The sequence below is a fragment of the Acipenser ruthenus genome, chromosome 33 (assembly GCF_902713425.1).
Source record: "Acipenser ruthenus chromosome 33, fAciRut3.2 maternal haplotype, whole genome shotgun sequence".
Lineage (NCBI taxonomy): Eukaryota > Metazoa > Chordata > Actinopteri > Acipenseriformes > Acipenseridae > Acipenser > Acipenser ruthenus.
Window position 1 is genome coordinate 2572117 of NC_081221.1, and position 27764 is coordinate 2599880.

A 27764-nucleotide genomic window follows, 5' to 3' on the forward strand; every position below is an offset into this window, starting at 1 on the left:
GTTTGTGAATTCAGGCTGAATTGCATCATCATCATCAGCAGATGGCGGATCCTGAGCTGTTGGAGGAGTCGTCTTCTCTGCTGGACCCGAGCGAGGTGGGGAGAGGAGCTCCACTGCGCCTTGGGTGAGTGCAGCAACAACCAGCTTCACATGTATAGCCTCCCCCCTTATACAGTCGTGTGCAGAGCACCTCAAGATGTGTCATTTATATCCTTTGTATACCTGCCTGCGGGACAACTTTTTGCTCAGTAAGCAATCACAGGCACAATTAATTGTAAAACAGACACATCACGTCTGTTTTACAATTAATTGTATTATGCTCAAGATAAATGCTATTAATCAGCCTATCTATCTATCTATCTATCTATCTATCTATCTATCTATCTATCTATCTATCTATCTATCTATCTATCTATCTATCTATCTATCTATTTATAATTAATTAATTAATTTATTTATTTTCAATATTAAGTGTGATGTTATTATAATCATCTTTGTTATAGATTGTCAACTTGTTAGATTTTACAGTAGATGGTGTGGGATGAAGTGTGAGGCTACATGTGTAAATGCATTCATTAGCTTTAGTTGATTTGTTTGTTTATATGTAATATAAATAAATATAGTATAAAAAAAAATTCAAAAGCTGAACTTGATGTGATCTTGTTATCTAAGTGTTGTGAGGTATCTAAATTAAAAAGAAAATTCCATGCAGCTTCGTGGCTGGAGTGATAAACCGGGAGCGAATCCCTACCTTTGAGCGGATGATGTGGAGGGTGTGTCGAGGCAACGTGTTCCTGCGACAGGCTGACATCGAGGACCCCCTGGAGGATCCAGCCACGGTCAGTATTTCTCTTACCATGTGTGACAGGGTGGAGACCCCGCATACGTTTTAAGCCGGGCTCCTCTGAAGTTGTGGTTTTAACCTCATCTCACGACAGGGGTCAGAATCCGTAATGGCTGTGTATCACACAGCACTGCCTGTTACACGCCCCTCTTTTTTTTTTTCCTGCAGGGAGACCAAGTCCACAAATCAGTGTTCATCATCTTCTTTCAAGGTGACCAGCTGAAAAACAGAGTCAAGAAAATATGCGAAGGGTAAGGCTTTAAAAGAGACAGTTCTGTTTTTTTTCCAAGGAGCAGTAAAAGCCTTGCAGCTTGGATACACTAATGCATTCACAGCCACATCAGACACAGAATTAGATACAAGATCCTGAATGTGAGCAAGCTGTTTAATGCTTTTGTGGACAGTTATATTAATAATGGCCACAGGCCAAGATGGGTGTTTCCAGAAAGTGCGAGGCTGACAAAGTGTCACTGCCCTGTGACTAATACTTAATACCACTGAACAAACTTACATAAGTTTCACTGGAGAAAAAAAAAAGTTTATTTTTTTAGGAAACATATTTCAGTAATTCCTTGCAGGGTGAGATCAGAAAGGGTTTATTATTGTTAGTTTTTCTGGAATCACATACAGACGTGCTCAAATTTGATGGTACCCCTCCACAAAAAACGAGGAATGCACAATTTTCTCTGAAATAACTTGAAACTGACAAAAGTAATTGGCATCCACCATTGTTTATTCCATATTTAATAGAAATCAGACTTTGCTTTTGATTTTTTATTCAACATAATATTGTAAATAAGAAAACAAATGAAAATGGCATGGACAAAAATGATGGGACCCTTAACCTTATATTTTGTTGCACAACCTTTAGAGGCAATCACTGCAATCAAACGTTTTCTGTAGCTCTCAATGAGACTTCTGCACCTGTTAACAGGTAGTTTGGCCCACTCTTCCTGAGCAAACTGCTCCAGCTGTTTTAGGTTTGATGGGTGCCTTCTCCAGACTGCAAGTTTCAGCTCTTTCCATAGATGTTCGATAGGATTCAGATCAGGACTCATAGAAGGCCACTTCAGAATAGTCCAATGTTTTGTTCTTATCCATTCTTGGGTGCTTTTAGCTGTGTGTTTTGGGTCATTATCCTGTTGGAGGACCCATGACCTGCGACTGTGACAGAGCTTTCTGACACTGGGCAGTACGTTTCGCTCCAGAATGCCTTGATAGTCTTGAGATTTCATTGTGCCCTGCACAGATTCAAGGCACCCTGTGCCAGGCGCAGCAAAGCAGCCCCAAAACATAACCGAGCCTCCTCCATGTTTCACTGTAGGTATGGTGTTCTTTTCTTTGAAAGCTTCATTTTTTCGTCTGTGAACGTAGAGCTGATGTGACTTGCCAAAAAGCTCCAGTTTTGACTCATCTGTCCAAAGGACATTCTCCCAGAAGGATTGTGGCTTGTCAATATGCATTTTAGCAAATTCCAGTCTGGCTTTTTTATGTTTTTCTTTCAAAAGTGGAGTCCTCCTGGGTCTTCTTCCATGGAGCCCACTTTCGCTCAAAAAGCGACGGATGGTGCGATCAGAAACTGACGTACCTTCACCTTGGAGTTCAGCTTGTATCTCTTTGGCAGTTATCCTTGGTTCTTTTTCTACCATTCGCACTATTCTTCTGTTCACTCTGGGGTCGATTTTCCTCTTGCGGCCGTGCCCAGGGAGGTTGGCTACAGTTCCATGGACCTTAAACTTCTTAATAATATTTGCAACTGTTGTCACAGGAACATCAAGCTGCTTGGAGATGGTCTTGTAGCCTTTACCTTTACCATGCTTGTCTGTTATTTTCTTTCTGATCTCCTCAGACAACTCTCTCCTTTGCTTTCTCTGGTCCATGTTCAGTGTGGTGCACACAATGATACCAAACAGCACAGTGACTACTTTTCTCCATTTAAATAGGCTGAATGACTGATTACAAGATTGGAGACATGTGTGATACTAATTAAAGAAACTAATTAGTTTGAAATATCACTATAATCCAATTATTTATTATCTTTTCTAAGGGGTACCAACAAATGTGTCCATGCCATTTTAGAATATCTTTGTAGAATAAGCAATAATCCATCTCTTTTCACAGCTTCTTTGCTTTATTCTATGACATACCAAAGGCATGCAAGTATACATGATAAAATAGCTTTTAATTTCATCACTTTTCAGGAGGAATGAAGCATTATTTCAATGAGCTGTAAGGGTACCAACAAATTTGAGCACGTCTGTATTAAGGTCAGTTGGAGGCCAGCAGGTCATAGCAGTGAGTAACTGTGTTAAATGTGAGCATTGCTTTGTTTTCAGGTTCCGCGCCTCTCTCTATCCTTGCCCTGAAACCCCCCAGGAGAGAAAGGAAATGGCAGCTGGTGTCAACACCAGAATTGACGACCTTCAGATGGTAATTGCCTACTTGTGTATACAGCTGAATATAAAGCCACTCAGGAACAGTGGCTTGAAACCTGGTTCCAGGAGGCCTAGTTTGAGGTAACTTGTGTGCCATGCAGCGGCCTGAAACCTAGTCTCCTGAAACCAAGTTCCTAACCACAAAGTGGCTTCCTGTTCCCTCAGCTTAACAGACCCTGTCACTAAAGCCCATAGAACACTAGTCAACTTTCTGTCAACTTTCAAGAAATATTCACTGTACTGATCAAATTAATATTGTATAGGTATTGTGTCTTGAACTATTGTGGTGGCAATTCCTTTAAAAGTATTGTAAGAAAAACTCAATATTTGCTAGTGTTACATGCTAGACTTAAAGGTACCAGAGTGTCTTCTCATGCATGCTTTGAGTAGCAGAAGGAAACATTGTCCGCCAGCATTACTCACTTTCCAGTTGCTTCTGTATCCAAATATACTGATATTTCAACAGGAATGGATTCAAAGATACAAGACAATACATGCTTGAAAGCAGCAGATCCCCAGTTAGAAGCTACATGTTTTTAATTTTCTGCCTCGGCGCCTGCTTGTGTTGAAAAAACCCAAACGCCTTATCGCTCGTCAAATATGTGTTACCAGCTGGGCCTCCGCCAGCGCATCCAAAGAACCGCACTTTGCAGAGTGCTATAGGAAGGTCACTAACTTTATCTCGCTGCAACATCTGGGCAGCACAGTTACAGGGTGTGGAGACTTCTGGCTAGTGAATAAGGACTATTGTTAACAACTGGAGCTTTTCACAGAGGTGCCTTTTAAGTTTGTTTTAGTCCCCGAAAAGTTTATAATTGTGAGTTTATGAGATGAATCACAGTATATAAGTCTAAGCAGGGGTTATCTAATCATTTGGGGGTATTTATTCACTTGATTTTAAGAATGGCACATTTATATAAAGCCCCCTGTATAAATATTTAAAAAAGGAAACTAAGGAGACGTGCCATGTTAGAGATGGGTTTTTATAAGCTTGGCAAAGTGGCTTTTGTGATTAAAAATCTTGTTCACCGAAGAATAATTTGCACCCTCTGAATTTGCTTAATATTTATAAGAGACTGCCCCAAAGATATGCTTAGTGACTCATTTATAGCCAAAAATCCATAAGTGCAGAAACAGCATTATTATTATTATTATTTTTTATTTCTTAGCAGACGCCCTTATCCAGGGCGACTTACAATTGTTACAAGATATGACATTATACATTATTTCACATTATACAGATATCACATTATTTTACATACAATTACCCATTTATACAGTTGGGTTTTTACTGGAGCAATCTAGGTAAAGTACCTTGCTCAAGGGTACAACAGCAGTGTCCCCCACTGGGGATTGAACCAACAACCCTCCGGTCAAGAGTCTAGAGCCCTAACCACTACTCCACACTGCTGCATTAAATGATGATATCCACAATCATTTTTAGATTTTCCCTTATTTACTGGACGCCTGCATCTGGGATTGCAAAAGCACGTCTCCTTATCAGGCAAAATAAGTCTGCCAGTTATTCTTCCCCTGAGGGGAAATCTTCCCTGCATACTTTCCATGGTCTCCCACTCAGTGAGTGAGTGAGTCAGTGAGAGAGTGAATCACTCTTTGGACATGTAATTTCAGCTAAGGGTCAATTAGCCAGCTGCTTTTGTGCGTTCCCCCAACACCTGTATCAGTTACAGCCGTTGCCTGGTGTCAGGTAAACTCCAGTTTAATATTTTAGAAGGTTGTTAAACTGCATTTTCTGCGTAACTGGTCGGCAAGACCCAGTATGTAAACCCTTGCTTTCACGTCTCCGTGTGTGGGCATGCATCGTGAAGAAAGGTGGTGAAATTATAAAAGTCATTATACAGTATTAACTGGTGTTGAGGCTTATATGGAAAACTGTTAAATTGACAGTGGGCTTTATTACTCACTGGTCAACCCACGGGGAACAGGTGAAAACTGCAGTCAATATTGGTTTTATTAATCCTGTGGTGTAAGAGGGCACTTGTCTTTGGACTATTAACTGCTAGAGTGACTGTTGGCTGGATTGTGGGCATAAACTATTTTTCATCACGTGACACTGTGTAAGCCAATAGTCTTGCAATAGTTTAATAACCTTGAATAAACAGTGTGGATAAAATTGATACGTTTTATTTTGGTCTACGGTGGTCCAGTACAATATAACCCTTCAAAAAAAGAAACGCATAGCAGATATTTGTTTCTTCAATCTCTTGAAAATTGCAGCAAAACTTGATCAAAAGAATTGTATTTTATTTAAACATGTTTTGCTGATAGTGTCACATCGTCAGGATCGAAAACGCATGACGTACGCTAAAATGACAAAACAGGTGAATATTCCCAAAATGAACACCATTTGCATTCACTGCATGTGCAACAAGCCGAGATGTGGCTATAAAAGTGGAGGGTTCTCAGCTTGCATGTCTTATTGGTGTTCGCTGTAGACACATTTGAAGTTATGCCTAGACTTACCGAGGCTCAACGGAATAATGCTATTGGACATTTGAAAGCCAGCGAATCTCAGTCCGCCGTGGCACAGCGTCTGAATGTTTCCTAGAGCGCTATAGGACGACTTTGGCATCAATACCAGCAACGTGGAACAACACTTGACCGCCCAAGATCCGGTAGACCACGTGTGACGACGGCAGCCCAGGACAGACTTATATGCCTACGTCATTTACGTGACAGGTTCACCACTGCAACCTCTACAACATCTGCATTACCAGGCAGGCGTAGAATTTCTGACCAGACTGTCAGAAACCACCTACGGAAGGCAGGTATCCGAGCAAGAAAGCCAGTTCGAGGAGTGATTTTTACACTGCAACATCATCGACTACGACTTCAGTGATGTCATAATCACAGAGCATGGCCCATACAGATGGAGAAAAGTGGTGTTCAGTGATGAATCCAGATTTCTGCTTCAACGTGCAGATGGAAGAGCCCGGGTATACAGGCGACGTCATGAACGTTTTGCTGCCAGCTGCGTGCGACAGGTTGACAGATTTGGTGGTGGGAGTGTCATGGTGTGGGCGGCAATCTCAGACAGTGGCAGAACCAACTTTGTTCATGTTCAGGGCAACCTGACAGCTCGGCGCTATTGTCATGAGATCATACGGCCTCATGTGATCCCATTCATGAACCATTGTAACGTCGTTTTCCAGCATGACAATGCACCACCGCACACAGCCCGGGCCACCACAGCTTTCCAGAACAATGTTCAAATACTTCCCTGGCCGTCTCGATCACCAGATCTGAAGATCGTCACCGAGCCACAGACGTTACAAGGAGTTTTCCAGGCACTTGAGCAAGAGTGGGTTGCCATTCCCCGGCATGCTATCCAGGCTCATGATTTGATCCATGGGCAGGAGATGTCAGGCCGTCATCGATGCCAGTGGTGGGCATACCCATTACTGATTTCTGTTGAGCTTGAACTTTGTTTGAAAGTGACTTTACTGAATGTCTTAATGATTTCTGTACAGGTTAAGATTCTTTGGAACTGTCTATTTTACTATGCAAACTGCCATACTAATGCTATAACAAGTACATTCAAAAGAAGTATAGTGTTGGCAGGGAGGGGGGTTCAAATCCTCCCTGCCAGAAATCATGTGAGAATGGGGCTCGAGTCTTAATTAAATGATACATTTTTCTTTTTCATGTCTGGACCAGTTTGGCTAACAACAATTTGCTCTGATTGTAGAGCACAAAACAACATAGTTGAGCTTTTTATTAGATGAGTTTAGCTTAATCATTTACTGAGTGGCTAAACATTTAGTAGTGGTTTTAAACTAAGTTACACTAAACCTGGGGTCCCAACCATGGTCCTGGAGAGCTACAGAGTCTTCTGGTTTTTCGTTTCAACCGAGCTCTCTGTTACTTAATTGGACCAATTATTGGCTTAATTAGTCAAGATTAACATGTTCCAGGTCTTTATCCATTGGTGACTCCTAGAAAACCTGCAGGATATGGGCTGTCCAGGACCAGGGCTGGAGACTCCTGCACTAAACTGATACCTGTACTGGTTTAGAAGCGACTCCTTTAGCATTACTTTGGTCTTAATTATCCAATTCCAGTTACAGCTCCTGGTTTAATCAATGTGCAAAATATAGACCTGAACTTTGACATCAAATGATCAGGACTCCAGCTTGGTGGCAATGAAGTAATCAGGATAACCGGGGTATATGTTTGCCAGTCCCCTTACAGCCCTTTATTTATTTCAGGTCTTAAATCAAACGGAGGACCATCGCCAGAGGGTCCTGCAAGCTGCTGCCAAGACAACACGAGTGTGGTTCATCAAAGTGAGGAAAATGAAGGCTATCTACCACACCCTGAACCTGTGCAACATCGACGTCACTCAGAAGTGCCTCATCGCTGAGGTCTGGTGTCCGGTCACAGATCTGGACTCCATTCAGTTTGCTCTCCGCAGAGGCACCGTAAGTGTACAGCATTCAGTGGCTTTGGAGGTCAATTGTTCCCCACTGGTAACCCCAAAGAAATGCATAATTATAAGCTTTTGTACCTCACTTGTTCGCTGTAAAAAAAAAATAAAAAAATACACTGCCTGAGCAATGACTTTAACCCTGGCACTAGCTACATTACCGTCCGTGACAAAAGCATTTTGAAATTAGTAAAAACCTCTTCGACTCCTGCTGTTGATTAAGTAGACACTTTATGACCTAATGATATAATATAAAAAATAACTATATATATATATATTATATATATATACAGCCATCCATCCGTTATCTGTAACCGCTTAATCCTATAGAGGGTCGCTGTGAGCCAGAGCCTAACACGGCAGACACAGGGTGCAAGGCGGGACGCCAGTCCATCACAGGGCAACTAAGGGGCAACTTAGAGAGGCCAATCCACCTAGCCAGCATGTCTTTGGACTGTGGGAGGAAACCGGAGTACCCGGAGAAAACCCATGTGAACACAAGGAAAACAAACTCCACACAGACAGACCCCTGAGGATATATATATATATATATATATATATACAACGTGTGTATATAAAGGATAAGATAAGGGTCGGCCTAAGTGACGGCCAAAAAGGCAGTATCAACTATGGAAGTCTTTTACCTTTAATGGAACTACCACTGGGTATATTTTCAGAAATACATTTGTCTATATTATAAAAAGGAATGCAAAGTATGAAAAATAATCTTAAAAGTGGGCCTACATAAGTCAAAGTCACAGTAATAGCTGGGAGGGATCATGTTATCTTCGTAAGCAAAATGATTGTGAAAGACACCACCTGGTAGGGTTATAGTTTACATGATTTTGAAGGAGCCTGAAATTTAGACTTCAGGAATGTGTAGTACAGTGAAGTGGGGTGAATCATAAGAAAAACTGTCTACTCTAACCTCTAGTTCCCTTGGTTAATGTAATACTGGGTGATTCATAACACACATGTCACTTGCCTTTATGCCTTTAGAAGGATGCTTTAAGCTTCACTGATGGGCTAAGGATACCATGAAAACAGAATCAAATTAGACTATTAAACCAAGCTGGTCCTAAGTGTATTTACTTTACCCATTTCCAACTTGTAGCATTGACCTCACAATAACGGCCTGGTCAAGAATTTCGAGTTTCCCTTGTTCCGTGAAGCAAAAATAAATGATTTAATTAAACCTATCATCCAAAATAAACAGTCAATCAATCACGCAGAAAACAACAATGCTTCTTTGTGGGTAACTCAGCAGTGATCAGTTCATGAGTAAAGAAATGAACAACTCTGGCATGTGTCCCTATTTGTCCTTTTTCACTCATTGATTGCTGTTACACGAAGAAGTATTTTATATCCTCTGTAACTGGAAGTGTTAAACTCAGGTGCCTGAGCTACCCTTAATATAATTACTTAACTGACAGTATTATGCTGTTTTGATGTGTGCATGCACATATTCTATAAAGTTGCTACAATGCCTGTGTGTATATACAGTGCCTTGCGAAAGTATTCAGCCCCCTTGAACTTTGCGACCTTTTGCCACATTTCAGGCTTCAAACATAAAGATATGAAACTGTAATTTTTTGTGAAGAATCAACAACAAGTGGGACACAATCATGAAGTGGAACGAAATTTATTGGATATTTCAAACTTTTTTAACAAATAAAAAACTGAAAAATTGGGCGTGCAAAATTATTCAGCCCCTTTACTTTCAGTGCAGCAAACTCTCTCCAGAAGTTCAGTGAGGATCTCTGAATGATCCAATGTTGACCTAAATGACTAATGATGATAAATAGAATCCAGCTGTGTGTAATCAAGTCTCCATATAAATGCACCTGCACTGTGATAGTCTCAGAGGTCCGTTTAAAGCGCAGAGAGCATCATGAAGAACAAGGAACACACCAGGCAGGTCTGAGATACTGTTGTGGAGAAGTTTAAAGCCGGATTTGGATACAAAAAGATTTCCCAAGCTTTAAACATCCCAAGGAGCACTGTGCAAGCGATAATATTGAAATGGAAGGAGTATCAGACCACTGCAAATCTACCAAGACCTGGCCGTCCCTCTAAACTTTCAACTCATACAAGGAGAAGACTGATCAGAGATGCAGCCAAGAGGCCCATGATCACTCTGGATGAACTGCAGAGATCTACAGCTGAGGTGGGAGACTCTGTCCATAGGACAACAATCAGTCGTATACTGCACAAACCTGGCCTTTATGGAAGAGTGGCAAGAAGAAAGCCATTTCTTAAAGATATCCATAAAAAGTGTCGTTTACAGTTTGCCACAAGCCACCTGGGAGACACACCAAACATGTGGAAGAAGGTGCTCTGGTCAGATGAAACCAAAATCGAACTTTTTGGCAACAATGCAAAACGTTATGTTTGGCGTAAAAGCAACACAGCTCAAACATGGTGGTGGCAGCATCATGGTTTGGGCCTGCTTTTCTTCAGCAGGGACAGGGAAGATGGTTAAAATTGATGGGAAGATGGATGGAGCCAAATACAGGACGGAAGAAAACCTGATGGAGTCTGCAAAAGACCTGAGACTGGGACGGAGATTTGTCTTCCAACAAGACAATGATCCAAAACATAAAGCAAAATCTACAATGGAATGGTTCACAAATAAACATATCCAGGTGTTAGAATGGCCAAGTCAAAGTCCAGACCTGAATCCAATCGAGAATCTGTGGAAAGAACTGAAAACTGCTGTTCACAAATGCTCTCCATCCAACCTCACTGAGCTCGAGCTGTTTTGCAAGGAGGAATGGGCAAAAATTTCAGTCTCTCGATGTGCAAAACTGATAGAGACATACCTCAAGCGACTTACAGCTGTAATCGCAGCAAAAGGTGGCGCTACAAAGTATTAACTTAAGGGGGCTGAATAATTTTGCACGCCCAATTTTTCAGTTTTTTATTTGTTAAAAAAGTTTGAAATATCCAATAAATTTCGTTCCACTTCATGATTGTGTCCCACTTGTTGTTGATTCTTCACAAAAAATTACAGTTTCATATCTTTATGTTTGAAGCCTGAAATGTGGCAAAAGGTCGCAAAGTTCAAGGGGGCCGAATACTTTCGCAAGGCACTGTATGTTTAGTGGTACCCTAAATATGTTTCATTTACTAACAATGCTTAATCAAGCAAAATCCCACTGTTTAACAGTGCGAGTTCAGTTACCTGCTGTTTGCATGTGCAGATTTCTTAACTCTTTAATAAGACTAATTGTGAAAGCTTAGGAAATCTTCCTTCCGTGTCAAGAAACCTGCATTGATCCAGATGCAGGTTACAAAATGCTGGCTGCAAGTGTGGGTTTAAGCTTGCTCAACAATGAAGACTGGCCCGATCTGTCAGTTCGAAGCATTGGTGAAACACGAGGTATTGAGTAAGACCCAAGAAATTATTGTTTGAACACCATACGTGTGCATTCAGTAGCGCATTCTAAGAACTGGGACAATGTTGCATAATATGACAGGTGGAATCCTTTCACTGTGATTCCAGAATCTTGTTACCCTGCAATTTAACTACATGTTAAATTAACATGTAACTACACGTTATCGTAAAAGTCTACCGGAAGCCATAATAGTAGTACAGTATTTCATGCATTTCAAAATGGCAATTTTTTTTATATTTGTCAGTTTTTCAGAAAACTGCAAGCGGTATGTAATTCAGTATGCTAATGTAACATTATTCAACAGGTTTCATTCGATTTTATGAAGCAAAATTAGTTTTTTCTATGGGGTGATGCAAAACGTTTGGCTGTAGCTGTGCATGCTTCCAATCCTCCTTGGCTGTAGTCACTATATGCATTTTTTCTTCATCCAGGAAAGTAGTGGCTCCACGGTTCCTTCCATCCTGAACAGAATGCAGACCAAGCAGACACCGCCAACGTACAACAAAACCAACAAATTCACTGCCGGCTTTCAGAACATAGTTGATGCCTACGGCATTGGAACTTACAGGGAGATCAACCCAGGTAACGGCATCATTTGTGTTATGGGTCGTACATGGCATTGCATGGTATTCAATTTTTCTTTTTTTTTAGGATATATTTCTTTCGTTAGTAAATTACGTTTGATACCTGTATTCGAACATTCAAAACGATTGATCTCAGCTCTCTTATTTCTGAACTAGTTTACATTTCTCATTGTTTAAATTCCACTCCGTAATATCAGAATCCTAATTTCAGCCCCTGGGAACAATACTGAACACAAGTCTTATAATCCTGGCAGACAGATTAGCGTAAACGTTTCTTGCTACTGAGAATGTGTACAGAATGTGTGTAGGGCAGTATTTTTGTTGTGTTCTATATAGCACCACTTGTGTTTTGTGCCTGTTTCAGCTCCGTACACGATTATCACCTTCCCGTTCCTGTTCGCTGTGATGTTTGGGGACTTCGGTCACGGCATCCTGCTGACCTGTTTCGGGGTGTGGCTGGTGCTCAGGGAAAGCCGTATCCTCTCGCAAAAAAATGATAATGAGGTATTGACCACAATTTGCTCAGAAGCTGCTGTATCACAATCGCGATCACCAGGATCACATTGTTTGAGAACATAAACTGAATCCCGTCTTTCTCATACTGTTCCATGGGTTGGGTGTAGGTTAGGGGTGCTGGTAGTTTCTGCATCTAAAACTCTATCCAGATGTTAAACGATTGGAATTTTGTCTAAACGTTTGAACCATGTGAAATTATATATAATTAGACATGTTGCGTTTTTCTACTCTGATGCATTATGAGCATTAACAATTTACTCAAAGCCTCCACTAGTGTTTTCTACTGTTATAACAACCTTGACTTGCATAAAGAAGGAAAAACATTGAGTGAAATAGCTTGCATCACTCGATTTTCAAGGTGTGGTATCCGAAGCATTGGATGGACCGTTGTCCATCAGATCAACAGTACGAAGGTCACTCTTGAAATCAGGAGTTAAAGGATGTGTTGCAGTAAGAATACCTCTGTTAAGAAAGGGGGACAAGACTAAAAGGCTAAAATATGCACAAGTACACAGAAATTGGACTATGGAACAATGGTCAAAGGTGCTTTGGGCTGTTGATGGATGGACAACGACACCTGTGACTTCTGCCGGTTCTTTTGTCAATTCAACGCGTGTCTTCTTTCTATTCTTTAAGGATATTATCTTCAAGTATTGCTCATCCTTGTTAGACAGCTCCTTGGGTCTTCCAGTCCTGGGTTTGTCAATTACAGATGATGTTTCTCTGTACTTGTTGATTATGCTTCGGATACCGTACCTTGAAAATCGAGTGATGCAAGCTATTTCACTCAATGTTTTTCCTTCTTTATGCAAGTCAAGGTTGTCATAATAGTAGAAAACACTAGTGGAGGCTTTGAGTAAATTGTTGATGCTCATAATGCATCATAGAAAAATGCAACTTGTCTAAGATTTTTGCACAGATTCTGGCAATTTCCAGGCAGGCTATAATTGGCTTATCTGGAGCGCTGTATATATACCGGTATATATATATGTGAAAGAGTCGATCGTAAAGTTTTGGAAATTAAACGCCCCCAATGTGAGTCTACTTTGTTGTGTTACTGATTGTTCTAATTCTGTATGCACAGCTGTGGCAGGGGAATTGTGTTACGCACATACATAATTCTTTCTCTTTTCCTAATGCAGATGTTCAACACGGTGTTCAGCGGCCGCTACATGATCCTCTTGATGGGGTCCTTCTCCATTTACACGGGGCTCATCTACAACGACTGCTTCTCCAAATCGCTCAACATGTTCGGCTCAGGCTGGAGTGTTCGGCCCATGTTCACGAAAGCAAACTGGACGTAAGTTGGTAGATGATCTGCTCTTTCCTGGTATCATTGGGAGGTTCCTGTTGTTTCTGCTTGAACGTGAAGATTTAAAGTGTGTGTTAAGTAACCTGAGCGGCTCTGAGCGTGAATTATTCCGCTCACCTCGGATCACCGATGAAATCTGCTCTGTAGCACTCTGAGCTGCTCAGTAAGAGTGGGATTGAGCATGCCGTTAGGTGGGTTCTTTCACCGTGCTGCTGTGAGCGGCTCACTTACTTAACGCGCCCAGAGGGTTTCAGGAGAAATGAGACACGTTCAAGATACACAAAGTCTGCTAAAAGGTAAAACTAAGGTCGGATCACAACTTTTCGTTCATACTATGTTTGTTCTTTTACTTTCGTTTCTCTGCAGAGATGAAATTCTGAAAAACAACCGCTTGCTTCAGCTGGACCCTGCCCTTCCTGGAGTCTTCAATGGACCGTATCCCATTGGAATAGACCCGGTAAGTCTTCATCACATGCATTAGTTGACAGTGTTCAAAGAGAAACTGTATATCCTTGAAATTAGTTTTTCTGCACTCAGAAGTTTGCAGTTCATCACAGTAATGCAAGTCTCATAACCTGTCTGTTACAGATTTGGAATATCGCTACCAATAAACTGACCTTCCTGAACTCCTTCAAAATGAAGATGTCAGTTATTGTGGGTATTATCCACATGCTGTTTGGGGTAACCCTGAGCCTACTCAATCACCTGTAAGTCATTTCTCTTGTTATGTATTTTAAATCACACCTCCCACAGGTATTTCGTATTTGCAAGATAAATCTTGCTGGTGATTACGGGAAGCATTGCATCGTGGGCTGTTGTGGAGATTGCCGCGGTGAGGGAACATAATTCAAATTCTAAACTGGGGAGAAAAACAGGGATAAAATAACTGGACAAAATAAAAAGACTCAAATAGATTGTCATGCCTTGGAGCTTTACCCCTCGTTTGAGGACAGGCTGCTTTGTAATTTTTTGGAGCATTTTTCACTGGCACCTGTTATTTACATTTTGTCTTTAACAATATTCTATACTATGATTTTGTTAACCGCAAAAGTTAAGTCTAAATGTAACTGATAATTCTGCATATATAGCCCCTCAGATTGTTTTATGATGCCTCAATATAAATAAGAAACTGAAGCCTAAAAATGATACATAATAGACTCCATTTTCTATGTGTTGAGCTTCATAGCCGGTGTGAAATTTCACTGCTGTGATTACGGGCGCTTCTAACTTGACTGTCCTCAAAATAGGACGCAGCAGTTCACAGCCAAAACAAAGGACTCCAATTTTTTTTCTGTAAGAAACTGATTTAGAATATAAATACAGCCAGCTTGTGTTCTGATTTTTCAGAAAAGAATTTGGTACTTCATAATACTTTTTATAATACAGTATCCGTGCTTGCAAATGGATTCAGTTGGTTTTTTCTCCCTTTTTTGTTTCTAGCTATTTTAAGAAACCCCTGAACATCTACCTTGGTTTTATTCCCGAAATGATTTTCATGTCCACGCTGTTCGGGTACCTGGTCATCCTTATCATTTACAAGTGGGGCGCCTACGATGCATTTACATCAAAGGATGCTCCCAGCCTGCTCATCCACTTCATCAACATGTTCCTGTTCAACTACAGCGATCAGACCAACAAGATGCTGTATTCAGGACAGGTACAAAACACAGCTGCGCAAATAATACACTGTCACCTGCTTCACTACAGCATACAGACCTAAACATGATACCCTTTCTCTTATTACCAGCTATGGAAAACAGAACAGTAAAACAGCCTTTCAAACAACAAAAAGACAGTATTGACATAAGCCAATATTATGAATTATGCATTATTCATTAATTAGTCATTTAGCAGATGCTTTTATCCAAAGTGACTTGGAGAGACTAGGGAGTGAACTATGCATCACAACTGCTGCTGCAGAGTCACTTACAATAGGACCTTGTTTGTTTTACGTCTCATCCGAAGGACGGAGCACAAGGAGGTTAAGTGACTTGCTGAGGGCCACACACAGTGAGTCAGTGGCTGAGATAGGGTTGAACCGGGAGCCTCCTGGTAACAAGCCCCTTCCTTTAACCACTGGACCAACACCTCCTATATCTTAAATAATCAGATTATTTCTATGGATATCAGTGTTGTATAAAGTACTTTTTTGTTTTATTTTGTTACATGCATCTTAATTCAGAATTCCAATTAACGAGTCTTCTAAACAAGTACAGTGTTGGCTAATGAAGCTGAAATGTGTTCTAATGCATCATGGTTATTTTTGTGTCTGTGTTTAAATTAACAGGTCGGGCTGCAGTGTTTCTTGGTGGTTGTGGCTTTATTGTGTGTCCCGTGGATGCTGGTGGTCAAACCACTGGTGCTGAGACATCAATACCTGAGGAAAAAGCATCTAGTAAGTGACTTAACATGACCAAAGTTTTATTGTGTAATTGCTTATTTGGGATATAACTACTATGGTATTTCTCCGTCCTCATTATTACTACAATGACATTTCAAACAGAATAATAGGGAGTCAATGGAGAATAGCTCCTGATGATCAAAACAGGCAGATTTAATCGATCTTCTGTGTAAGGCTTATTTTAACTTCTGTTAAAGTCTAGAGTGTACAGAAGGCACAATTGCATTCGATTTGTTTCTTGTTAACAGGGAACCCAAAAGTTTGGAGGGATCCGTGTGGGAAACGGACCTACTGAAGAAGACGCAGAGATCATTCAGCATGATCAGCTCTCCACGCACTCGGATGACGAGAACGAGGTGAGTACAGAGCCATGCAACCGGATCCAGTTTCAGGGGCCAGCAACGAGGGCAGTTATCCGGGGCCCCGGGCCACAGGGAGGCCACAGTCGGCTAAGTAGTGAAAAACATAAATAACGCAAAAATTCAAAATTGTAGCGCATATGTCACCTTAAAGTGCCATAGTGTAGTTCAATTGTTAATATAAAATGGTATAATTTCATTTTAACAGGTACTTAACAATAATTAAGCTTACTGATCTTTCAGTTTGCATTCAGAATTTTTTTAAGTTTATTTACTTATGTGAAAGTCCTTTTCCAAACAGAGTAGCAGTGGAAGTCATCTGATGTGCGGGTGGGAGGAGGAAGGTAAAGAGGGGCCCACGACTTAGCCTCTGCCCAGGGCCCCATGAGTCTAACGCCGGCTCTGCGTGCAGTGTCACATGCTTAAAGTCCCGCTGCTTAAAGGAGATCAAGCTTCGACTACAGAACACAAGCTTTAGAATCTAGCTTTTCTTTTCACCTTGCGAGGGAGGGTTAGAGAGCTCATGCATGCGTTACAGTAAGAAAAAAGGGATGCTGTAACTTTTTGTTGATTGCTCAGTTTTAAATGCTAGAAATAAAAACTTCTATTCAACCCATAATGTTCATTAAAAGTCCATGACAAACTGCATTACAGCTCACAATTTTTTGATCCTTTGGAAATGGAAGTTTCCAGTTACCAGCTGATCCGTTTCAGTGTTAGTGTAAATGTAACATCATTTAACTTCTCGGTTGTAGAAAAGTGCTGCTCAGGCAAAAAATATTTGTGACCCACCAAGAAACTGAGTACTGCTGCTGTTAAAAGCACTTGTGTTCTTTTCCTGATTCTTTGAATCGTGTCTGATTACTATATAAAGTAATCAAGCTGTTTCTTTTACACTGCTTGGCAAGCTTTTAAACGTTTGGGCTGATGTTTCATCTATATGTCAGACTTTGAATTTGACGTGCAAATGTTGATGAAACGCTTCAAGCTCGGTTCTTAAAAGTTTACCACTAGAGCATCAAGCCATTATATGTTAGCGATGAAGGTGTTGGAGAACACTGTGATTATGAACATAAATCGCATTTTTAAAAAACATACACGCATTCTGTTGTCTTTACTGTTGCCGCACCCTGCATTTGAATTGCAGTTATTTTAAGAGTTAAACACTTCATTAAGTATTTATATTTTTATGGTGTCTGCAATCATTCTGAGTAGTTCTGGGTTCTCTTTCGATAATTTTAGTTAATATCATTTCTCTTTAAATCACTTGGCTTTGAGCTTGTCTGGAGAATCAAATAAATAATAATAATAATAATAATAATAATAATAATAATAATAAAAATAACAACTCAGTATTAGAACAACGTAACCTAGAACCACTCACATTATAAACACTTGGATTCAAGCTTGGATAAACCAGTTGCCTAAACATCACATTTTCCATGTGTTTTGTCTAAATAAAAGCCCCATTCAGCCATTGAGACCACACCCTAAACAATGAGATTCATTATGACTCATTTTAGGAAGCTGTTTACTTCCTGAAATGATACATTACTTGTTTTTAAGAAGTAAACAGGGCTTGACAACCATGGAAAGAAAAGCTGTTTATCTTAACTATTTCAGGTTCAGGTTGCTCTTTCTCTTAGAAATAAACTGGAATTCAGAGAAGGCAGGTCTTGACAACAGTAAAGTATAAGCTTCACAGAAATAATCACCTAGTTTTCTCAAACACTTTAAAAACTTCTACCTCGACAAACATGTGATCTTTTTTCAAGTACCTTACAGTATGTGCATATCTGATATCTATCCCTTGACAGTACCAGGGCAGCATGGTTTTCCTAACCTTTGTGCTGTCCTTTACTTGTTTTCCACTTCAGACTGTACCATTGTGTTATTTTATATAGCATGTTTGATAACTGTTGTTCTCATTCATTGCATTCTGTACATTGCACTAAATATAACAAAAACCTTTATTTTGTTCCCCAAGCCTTCAGATGTTGAAGTGGTAAGAGTTATTGCACGGTTTTTATTTTTGGTTTGTTTTCTGCATGTGTGTCTGTCTTGTTTGGCCTGTTCCTACTTTTTGCTTAACTTTTCCTATCAGCACATTCCACTAACAAGCGAGAGTGTGTGTGTATGATCTGGGTGGTGTGGACACAGCAGTAGTGACTCAGATATTTGACCTGTTCCATGAAAGCACATTAATAATTCCACATAGGGCTGGCAGTGTATAAAGAACGCCAGGGCTGGCCAAGAGGAAAGTAGGAAAACATTTATTCAGGGTGGCCTTTAAGTCCGGCAATATTATATATTATGCACATTATAAATCGCATGTCAGAAATCAACCAATCACAGTACATTATTTGCCAAAATTCCAATACCTCTTATCCTGTGTTCAGATGTCATCCCGTGCATAGAACACCACGGTTCAATCATTAGCACCGGTTCTTGTGTTTATAGTGGCCTATTTTAGCTTGTGATAGATTGGGATAAAGAAGGCTACATGTACATTCCGAACAGTTTACCACAATGGAATACATCTTTGCATGAACATAATGAGAAGTTATTCCACATACTGGACCCTAGTAAGTGGATAATGCCCACTATGAGCCTTACTGTGGTAATCTATTGTTTCACAGTTCTTGGAGAACGCTGGTTTTGACTGCGCTATAAAGCCGCTTCGTTTTTTCATTGCAGTTTGACTTTGCTGATGCAGCCGTTCACCAGGCCATCCATACCATTGAATACTGTCTGGGCTGCATCTCCAACACTGCCTCCTACCTGCGGCTGTGGGCTCTCAGCCTGGCTCACGCACGTAAGTATCAGTAGGGATAAGATGAGTCAGACGCGGCAGGGATGGAACTAAGGCTCCCATTGCACAGTAGTTTGATCCAGTCCTGATTTCCGAGTTTAATAAGACACACCTGAGCTTGTTACCTATACACTGAGGCTCATCAAGCTCATAGTGATACCTGGAATGGGGAGAAACTGCTATGCAATGCTAGTCTTATTTCCATCCCTGCACGGGGTCTCAGGGGGTCCCCCCAGGTAACGGCACAACCGCGTGATGTGCAGGGTGAGTCACATAGTCAGGGGAGCGCATATTAACTTCCTTCAAACCGTGTTTTTTTGCAAGAAAGTGGGAAGTATGGATTGGGTTTGTTAACCCATTGTGTCTGGCTGACATTCTGCCTTCCCTCTCTCTCGCCTTGTCTCAGAGCTGTCTGAAGTGTTGTGGACAATGGTCATGAGCATTGGCCTGTGCATCAACAGCTACGCAGGATTCTTCATCCTGTCCTTCATCTTCGCTGCCTTTGCCACCCTGACCATTGCAATCCTGCTAATCATGGAGGGCCTGTCTGCTTTCCTGCACGCCCTCCGTCTGCACTGGTGAGCAATAGATTTTCACTTGCTTCTTCATTTTTAACTTGTGAAACATGTGCAAGTGTTGAGGTAACATGGTAAGCAAGTGGTAATCGTTGGGTTAAGTTGTTTTAAATTTCTTTAATATAATCGCAACAGGGTAGAAAACAATAAAGTTGGTGTCTCCATTAGCTCAATGGAAAACTATGTGTTTAAAGAAATATCACAAGGCTTGTCTTAAAGATAGCCAGGAGGTCTTCATAAGGCAGCATTGATAAAGCTTGATACGAAAAGCTTGGAAACATGAAAAGCTGTTCATTGTACCTTTTATCATAATGGCTGGAATGTGTGTGCTTGAGAGCTGTGTATGTGTCTGGAAATATTTGCTATTACGAGTTCATTAGGAATATGTTTGAAAGTCTTTTTAATTTGTTTTTTAAAGTGTGAGATTCTAATTTTGAAACATGTGAACTTAACGTGTGAAAAAAATAAATATATCTATACACCCACCCCTCGTTATATCGCCGCTTGCTATACTGCGGATTCGGATATATTGCGGTCCTGGAGTCGGCTCCCCATTTTTACTGTCTAACTGCGTATGCCTTAGCTGCAATATACATGGGCACTTAGAATTACTGTTTGTTTGATTTCGTGCTGCACATCACAAACAAAAATATACAAAACAATTAAAAACAAAGCATTAATATCGTACTGTTATCATATGTACACAAAGCAAATTAAATATCTACTTGCTGAAGCGTTTTTTATTTTAGCCATCGAGGTGTTCACATGTGGCAGCAATGCACCAGCAAAAGTCACAGGGCAGTGACGTCCGCTCCCTAGCAACAAGCCTCCTATATTGGGAATGGATTCTTTCAATGCAGCGGGTTTGTGCATTTGAGAAAGGAGAGGAAGACTCATGAAATTGGTAACTGAAGTTGATGAGAAGCAATTGCCGTCCGCTGTACGAATTAAAACGGTGTGCTGCTTTTTATACGAAAAATGAGAAAAAACGGGTTGTGTAGAGGATTTATATTGGATCTGAAGCCCCCGATAAAACGAGGGAGTGGTTGTACATTATTTGTTAGCCTATTTGTTTTTCTATGGGTCTCTCGCTATATCGGGGCCCTCGATCTATAGCGGATTTGTACTGGACCCCGACAACCGCGATATATCAAGTGGATTGTGTATAATATATAGATAATATATAATATTATATGTTGTCCTGTTCTCTTGTATACTCAATAAAGGAGTTTATTCTTCAGCTCAACAAAAATAATTCAGGACTGCAAGGGTTAAAGACACACATTCTCTGCTGAGCCTGAGTTTATACACAAGATTGATGACAGCTCCTGAAAGTGGAACACATTCCACACAGCATCCCCTCCTACAGTGCTTAACCTCGCCTCTCTCTAAATATTTGCAGTTGTAGCGGGACATTCCCATTTTTCATGCTTTTCACTGGGCTTGGCATTTTACCACTTTGAACGGTCAATACTTTTCCCTCAGATCATTTGTTCTATGTAAAATCTGTAAAATTATTCCCTCATATTCCAAATAATGGTTTTGACATGCATTCTGCACCCTCGTAGCCCAATGATATTTACCTTAATTAGTTTTTAACACAAATACTTTAATAACAATCATAGCAAAGGAATAACATCAAAGGCATGTAGACAAACATTTCTTATTAGCTTTACCGTAAAGATCATATCTACTGTGTATGTATCCAGAGAGTAGCATAGGGTTAAAAAACGAAACATTTTTATGTTGCCAAATCCCGATTTTTATGATCTTGGTAATACCCAGCAGCTGCCAGCATTAAAATGTGTTCGATCATGAGACGAGATGTTAATAAATCTGCACTGAGATTGTCGTTATTAGGTCTGAAATTCCATTCATTATTAAAATGGCATTAATTTGTAATGGATTGGGAGCATATAGTGCTATTCTAAAGAAGAGTTTTTGGAACTGCATTTGCTTTTACTGCAAGTGGGTTTACAGTTCTGAGTTGCCCTCTGTGGGCAAAGTTGTGAATCAACTAACAGGAGCCTGGTAAAATGCAGTGTGCAATACACAAATCACAAGGGTAACACAGCCACTTAGTTCTTCTGCTAAATCTACTTGTATCTGCAACTGCAGAACATACTGCTAGAATACTTTACCAGCGCTGAATGCATTCTCGATACAAGCCAGTGCTATCACCCAGCAGTACTGTAATCATTTACTTGGAGGTGTTACATTCCAAATGTTTTCTTGTCTCTGTTTATACACTGGGGTTGAAAGACTGCCTGCCTTGAACCACGTTGTGATCAGAACTGCGTGCTACAGTGCACATTGCCTGTCTTATCAAGGGCAGGTGCTGTATACAGCCAGTGTAATCTGGAGAAGCATAGCGAACAATGATTAACTTGATTGGGCACTTCCTTGAAAGGCAAAAAATGTACTTGTCACGCTTTCTCTTTGATTTTTTCTCTTAATACTAAAAGAAACTCCTTCGACAGGCGTTTTGACTACACTTTCTCAGTGTCCCGAGTCTTGAGCGATGAAATGGTTGGTGTGTTTTATGCATTGCACAGTGAACACGCATAGATAATTCTTTACTGGTGAGTCCTAGATTAAAGGCCAGTCATGCGTGTTGCATTCGTGTTAGTAATCCGGTTGAATCCGAGCACGGAGCTCTGTATCATTCCTGCCTGGGAATGTTGGATGTGATTAGCGGCAGCGTTTTGTATTTGCCCTCTGACCTACACAACCACCCCGGCACCTGCCTTGTGACTTGGATTTCTCTAGCTTCCAAAGGAATCACAGTCCACTTATGGAAATGTGGTCAGGCGCCCAGTCACAACAGATGGGGTTGTCAGGCAAAAGCCTTTACATGTTCTCTGCTGAAGACATTAGTCCTGCAGATCTACAAACACTGTCGCACAGTGGATGGAAGACAGAGGCACCCAAGATGCAATAACATGTACAATTTTAAAACTTTTTAGAGGCTTCATCTTGGAAACCACTCACCAGGATCCGTGTACAGGAAGTTAATCTGCATGCTGTTGTCTTTGTTACAGCACTGACACCCGAGTTGTTGAAGGCTATATCTTGGCGGCCGCTGCTTTCATTTGACATTGTATTCTACATACAGAATCCCTCGGTTCATGTCCAGCCTTAACTGTTTAGTGCTGGGTCATCCGTTCTCTGACCTGCGTAATATACAGCAGCAGAAAGGCCTTTACAGTTAACACCGCTGAACTTTTTACCATAAAATGTGGATTTGGGAGTGTTTCATGAAAGGCGCACAGAATGGAAAATCTTTCTCAGTGTGTGTGAAGAGGCTGAGGCTCGGAGGGCTTGTTTTCAATTTGAATTGTATGCTTTTCATTCCTTATTTGGTTCTGCTTCACCCAGACACTGGCAGAGTTCCACCATTCTCTGTTCCTTCATTTTGTTGTAGAACTGTGATTGCACTAGAAATGCATTTACCTCAGAGACCTCAGAGAACCAAGAACAACATAGAATCCTTTTTTATTATTGAACTTTCTTTCGAAGTAAACCAGGCTGCAGTTTAGTTTTATCATGCCTGAAAATGCACTATTGATCTCTTGTGCCAATTTCTTTACTGTTTTGTAAAAGGTTTCAGTGATACGGCTGCGGTATCGACGACTGACCAGACAAAAATGTGTATTTAAAAGATTCGATAACACGGTAGAGTAGTGTATTTTTTAAAAAATGTACATACTTCCATAGCCTGTTAAATTTCACTTTCAGTTATGACCCTGGGTCAGTGTTAACAGCGTTCTGGAAACTCTTTTTTTCCACCCTGATGTGCAGCCAACATCTTTATTTGATGAGGAGGCTGTGTGGTCCAGTGGTTAAAGAAAAGGGCTTGTAACCAGGAGGTCCCCGGTTCAAATCCCACCTCAACCACTGACTCATTGTGTGACCCTGAGCAAGTCACTTAACCTCCTTGTGCTCCGTCTTTCATGTGGGACGTAGTTGTAAGTGACTCTGCAGCTGATGCATAGTTCACACACCCTAGTCTCTGTAAGTCGCCTTGGATAAAGGCATCTGCTAAATAAATAAAAAATAAAAATAAATTTTGAAAAAATATGTTAAGATTATGACTAAAAAGTGGAGTGTACAAGTTTGGCTTTCATGGAAGAGTGGTTTGGTTTAAAGCAATATGTCAGCAGTGCGGAGTAGTGGTTAGGGCTCTGGACTCTTGACCGGAGGGTCGTGGGTTCAATCCCCGGTGGGAGATACTGCTGCTGTACTTTACCTAGATTGCTCCAGTAAAAACCCAGCTGTATAAATGGGTAATTGTATGTAAAAATAATGTGTAAAAATTAATGTAATTGTATGTAAAAATAATGTGATATTTTGTAACAATTGTAAGTCGCCCTGGATAAGGGCGTCTGCTAAGAAATAAATAATAATAATAAAATAATAATAACATACGTTTGTTAAATGAAAATCACTAGAGAGCTATTCTAACATGTGCTTACTATATAAAGCACTTGTTTAAATATGAAAGAAAAAAATGTATGGGCTACTACACATCTTAAACAACATTGCAAAATGGGTACATTGGTATTGATCACACTTTATTAATATTTCCAGTACAAGTGCATACACTAGGTGGTATTTTACTGAGCATTATCCATAACGATGTCTTATCTTTCTGCAGGGTTGAGTTCCAGAATAAATTCTACACCGGCCAGGGCTTCAAGTTTGTTCCTTTCTCGTTCGGGAGCATCCTTGAAGGGAGGTTTGAAGACTAATGGGATCCCAGCCCGTCTGTGTTTTGAAATGTGTTGTGATGTGTGTTTGTGTATCATGCAGTAGCTCTCTTGACTGGGACAGTGTTTCTGTGCATCCAAGCAGTAACGATGAGTGGCAAGCAACCTGTAGTCCGAAATACAACTTTCCGTTTGTTTGTGGTGGAGTTAAATGGCCTTCTATTAACACTAATGGCTGAACTGGTGGATTGATAATATGTTACATATAAATTTGTTTAAGATTAACCTTTAACCTTTTTTTTTTGTCGCTGCAGTTATATTGCACTAACGTATTGAACAGCCCTGATTTTAAGAAGCAAACAAGTAAAAAGAGAAAGAAAGGTACCAAGCAAACTAAACTGGGTTCATTTAAAGACAAGCCATGCGTGAAACAGTCCTTGACATGGGGTTCCGTCATTAAGGTAACATTGAAATAGGACCATTTTATTCATATGGAAACGCAGGATTTTTTTTTTTTTACTTCATAATTATCCCCCAGTACAGTTATCCCTCAGATGACTCCAAATCACATGAACCCTTATGGAGCCCATAATCACATAATATACTATGAATGGCTACGCTACACAGTCCTGTGAACGACAGGACAATTCCAGTAATAATAAGATAGAAACTGTACATCTCTAATGCGTTCCTGTGGCGTTTATTTTGTTGTTAACGTGCAGTTTTAGTTTCCTAGTTGTGGGAGGCTCTTATTAAAGTCAGCATTCTAGCATGAGAAGCCTGAGGTTGAAGGAAATCCTTTGTGGTTATACTAATAAAAAGTAAAGCTCCAGTTAATTGCACAGCTCTTCACCTAGTAAGAGGAGTGGGTCTGTAAACCAAGGGCAACCAGGCTCTTCAGGTTCATAGTGCAGTGCACAACACAGGAAGAGTGAAGCTGAGCACAAGATCTGGAAAAGTTCTGAAGCTGCAGGCTTGCAAGCGGGATCATTGTGTACGTGGCACCTTTTTTTAAAATTACTTGCCTGCTGTATTTTTGCCATGACAGAGTCTCACCTAGCAACACTTGATCTTCTCTTTAGAGTTCAAATACCCTGCATTCCTACAGACCAGTGCTATCTAGGACTGTCTTCAAGTCGGTCAATGCTAATAGGTTTGTGTTCCTGAGTGAAGCTGCAATTATTCTTGTGATTGTTTTAATGCCTGATTTATTTTAGCCTGCACATGCCAAGTCCGTTCCTTTAGATTTATTGGCACAAGGGGATCAAAAACATGCCATTCTTGCTACGCCCTGTAGCAAGAATTTCAAGAGTATGAAATAGATGCCACGGTATTTATGGCCTCTCATTCCATCTATTGGATTGCTGTGTGCGGAGTGGTGCATAGAAATCAGTTCTAGCATCAACACAAACTCAGTAATAAGCTAGATAGATGGGTTTAGATGTAAGATGCTAATAGGGATTAATCGTCTCAATACTGGTTTTCTGGTTTAAAAAAGCGGGTTGTTTACATAGGAGTCGACAGCATACTCTCGTTTTAAAATGGATACAGTTAATGCTATATCAGTACTTGCGATATAATGATGGAAATATGTGGCATACAGTTTGAGTCATTCCATTAAAAACAATCTGTGATGGGTCAAATCAATCTAAACTTGGATTACTGTTGCTCTGTAGCACCCCCTGTTGGTCAAACTCAGTGTGAATAACTACTGAGAACTTCTATCTACAAAACTACCTGTCCAAATTAACTGTATGCTTTATGGATATTAAATATATAAGTCCATAAACAAAAAAGGCATTTTGCTGATTTTTTTTTCTTCTTTTCAACGTGATACATGTAGCGTAAAATGAACAGGAAATCTATTCCCTTTCAGATTTTATTCTTGAAAAAAAATAAAAACAATAAAACATATCACAATATTCTATTCAAAAAAGAAATCAATCAACCATAGTAAATATACACCAGATTCTGCTGTTGTCGAGTCAGTGGTAAGCTTGTTGTTGTGTGTAAGTGGTCTGTGATAACTCTGTGTGTGTAGTGCGTTTTACATGTTAATTTATTTTGATGTTTACAGTGTTTGTGTAAAATGGGTTGCACTACTATTCAAGAATAAGTTCTATCAGTTGAATGATATCTCCCTGGAAAATAGTTATACGTTATCTGTGTGAATTATGAGTCCCATTCATAAACTGTAAGGACTTTATAAATAATGTTTTGTTAAGGACTGTTTTTTTTTTTTTTTTTTTAAATCAATTTTGATCGATTTAAATCAAGATCACAAAACCCTTTTTTCGATTTGTTTTAGAGAAACTGTCAAACACTCTTCAAAAAGTCCTGGGGATTAAAAAGAAGAAAAAAAACATTCCTTAAAACAGCCCTTTAGTGAAATAAGGTTCAATGGCCATAGTGAGTGACGTGTTTGTGTATTAGCAATTAATAAAGGAAACAAAACTGGGTGATCTTGTTGTTTCTTCATTTCTTCTTGTGTATTATTGAATGCAATTCCCCCTTACATCTTTTGTTCTTGGCAATTCTGTTGCTCATGATGTTGAATACATGTTTCTCAATATCTAGCTTTGAGCTTTCAAGTAGGTCCTTCCTGTCATTTTTCTGTGCTTCCCGATTCGTTGGCCCCTCATGCAAAATGCTAATAGTCAGAGGAGCAGGTGCGGCAATCTTGTGCTGAATGTTTCTGAATATTCCAACATTTTGGAATCTAGGGCTCCAGCATTTATCCACTGTGCCACGTAGCCCTCTCCTTCTTCCTAGAAACTATAAAACACAGTGTTTTTAAAAGGCCTGCCTCCTGTAGAGGGTTATGATATAAACCTGTCATACTAAACATATGCATGCAAGCTGTATGTATGTATTCCCAGCAACGAGATTACAATAGAGGCTAAAGGAAAGAATGTCACGCATTGCAGTTTGCATCTGTATGGTAATGCGATCAAAACAGTGTGTCCCTCGCCCACTGATTTCAAATGCCATATGTTTCCATTGGACTGGAGATCAAACCATTTGAACTGGGAAACCTGTCGGTCTTAGTATCAACAGTACGAAGGTCACTCTTGAAATCAGGACTTAAAGGATGTGTTGCAGTAAGAATACCTCTGTTAAGAAAGGGGAACAGGACTAAAAGGCTAAAATATGCACAAGTACACAGAAATTGGACTATGGAACAATGGTTTGGACTGTTGATGGATGGACAACGACACCTGTGCCTTCTGCCAGTTCTGTTGTCAATTCAACGCTTGTCTTCTTTCTATTCCTTAAGGGTATTATCTTCAAGTACTGCTCATCCTTGTTAGACAGCTTTTTGGGTCTTCCAGTCCTCGGTTTGACAATTACAGATGATGTTTCTCTGTACTT

At 40.2% G+C, this 27764-nt stretch overlaps 1 protein-coding gene across 6 annotated transcripts in view; it reads left to right on the forward strand.

The window, feature by feature from the left end:
• atp6v0a1a (ATPase H+ transporting V0 subunit a1a) overlaps positions 1-26851 on the forward strand; it is a 34750-nt gene extending 7899 nt beyond the window's left edge. For 3 of the 6 annotated variants that reach the window (XM_034055485.3, XM_034055487.3, XM_034055486.3), the window contains exons 6-22: positions 39-124; positions 713-839; positions 1013-1095; positions 3181-3274; positions 7509-7721; positions 11556-11706; positions 12073-12212; positions 13367-13524; positions 13903-13993; positions 14125-14243; positions 14977-15193; positions 15824-15931; positions 16186-16293; positions 18284-18301; positions 18994-19111; positions 19515-19686; positions 24341-26851. In XM_034055485.3, the coding sequence (XP_033911376.1) occupies positions 39-124; positions 713-839; positions 1013-1095; positions 3181-3274; positions 7509-7721; positions 11556-11706; positions 12073-12212; positions 13367-13524; positions 13903-13993; positions 14125-14243; positions 14977-15193; positions 15824-15931; positions 16186-16293; positions 18284-18301; positions 18994-19111; positions 19515-19686; positions 24341-24434 (2097 nt within the window). In that variant the 3' untranslated portion in view covers positions 24435-26851. The remainder of the gene's footprint in view (positions 1-38; positions 125-712; positions 840-1012; positions 1096-3180; positions 3275-7508; positions 7722-11555; positions 11707-12072; positions 12213-13366; positions 13525-13902; positions 13994-14124; positions 14244-14976; positions 15194-15823; positions 15932-16185; positions 16294-18283; positions 18302-18993; positions 19112-19514; positions 19687-24340) is intronic. The other 3 variants (XM_034055488.3, XM_034055489.3, XM_034055490.3) reach the window with 3 other exon arrangements.
• Positions 26852-27764: the final 913 nt, after the last annotated feature.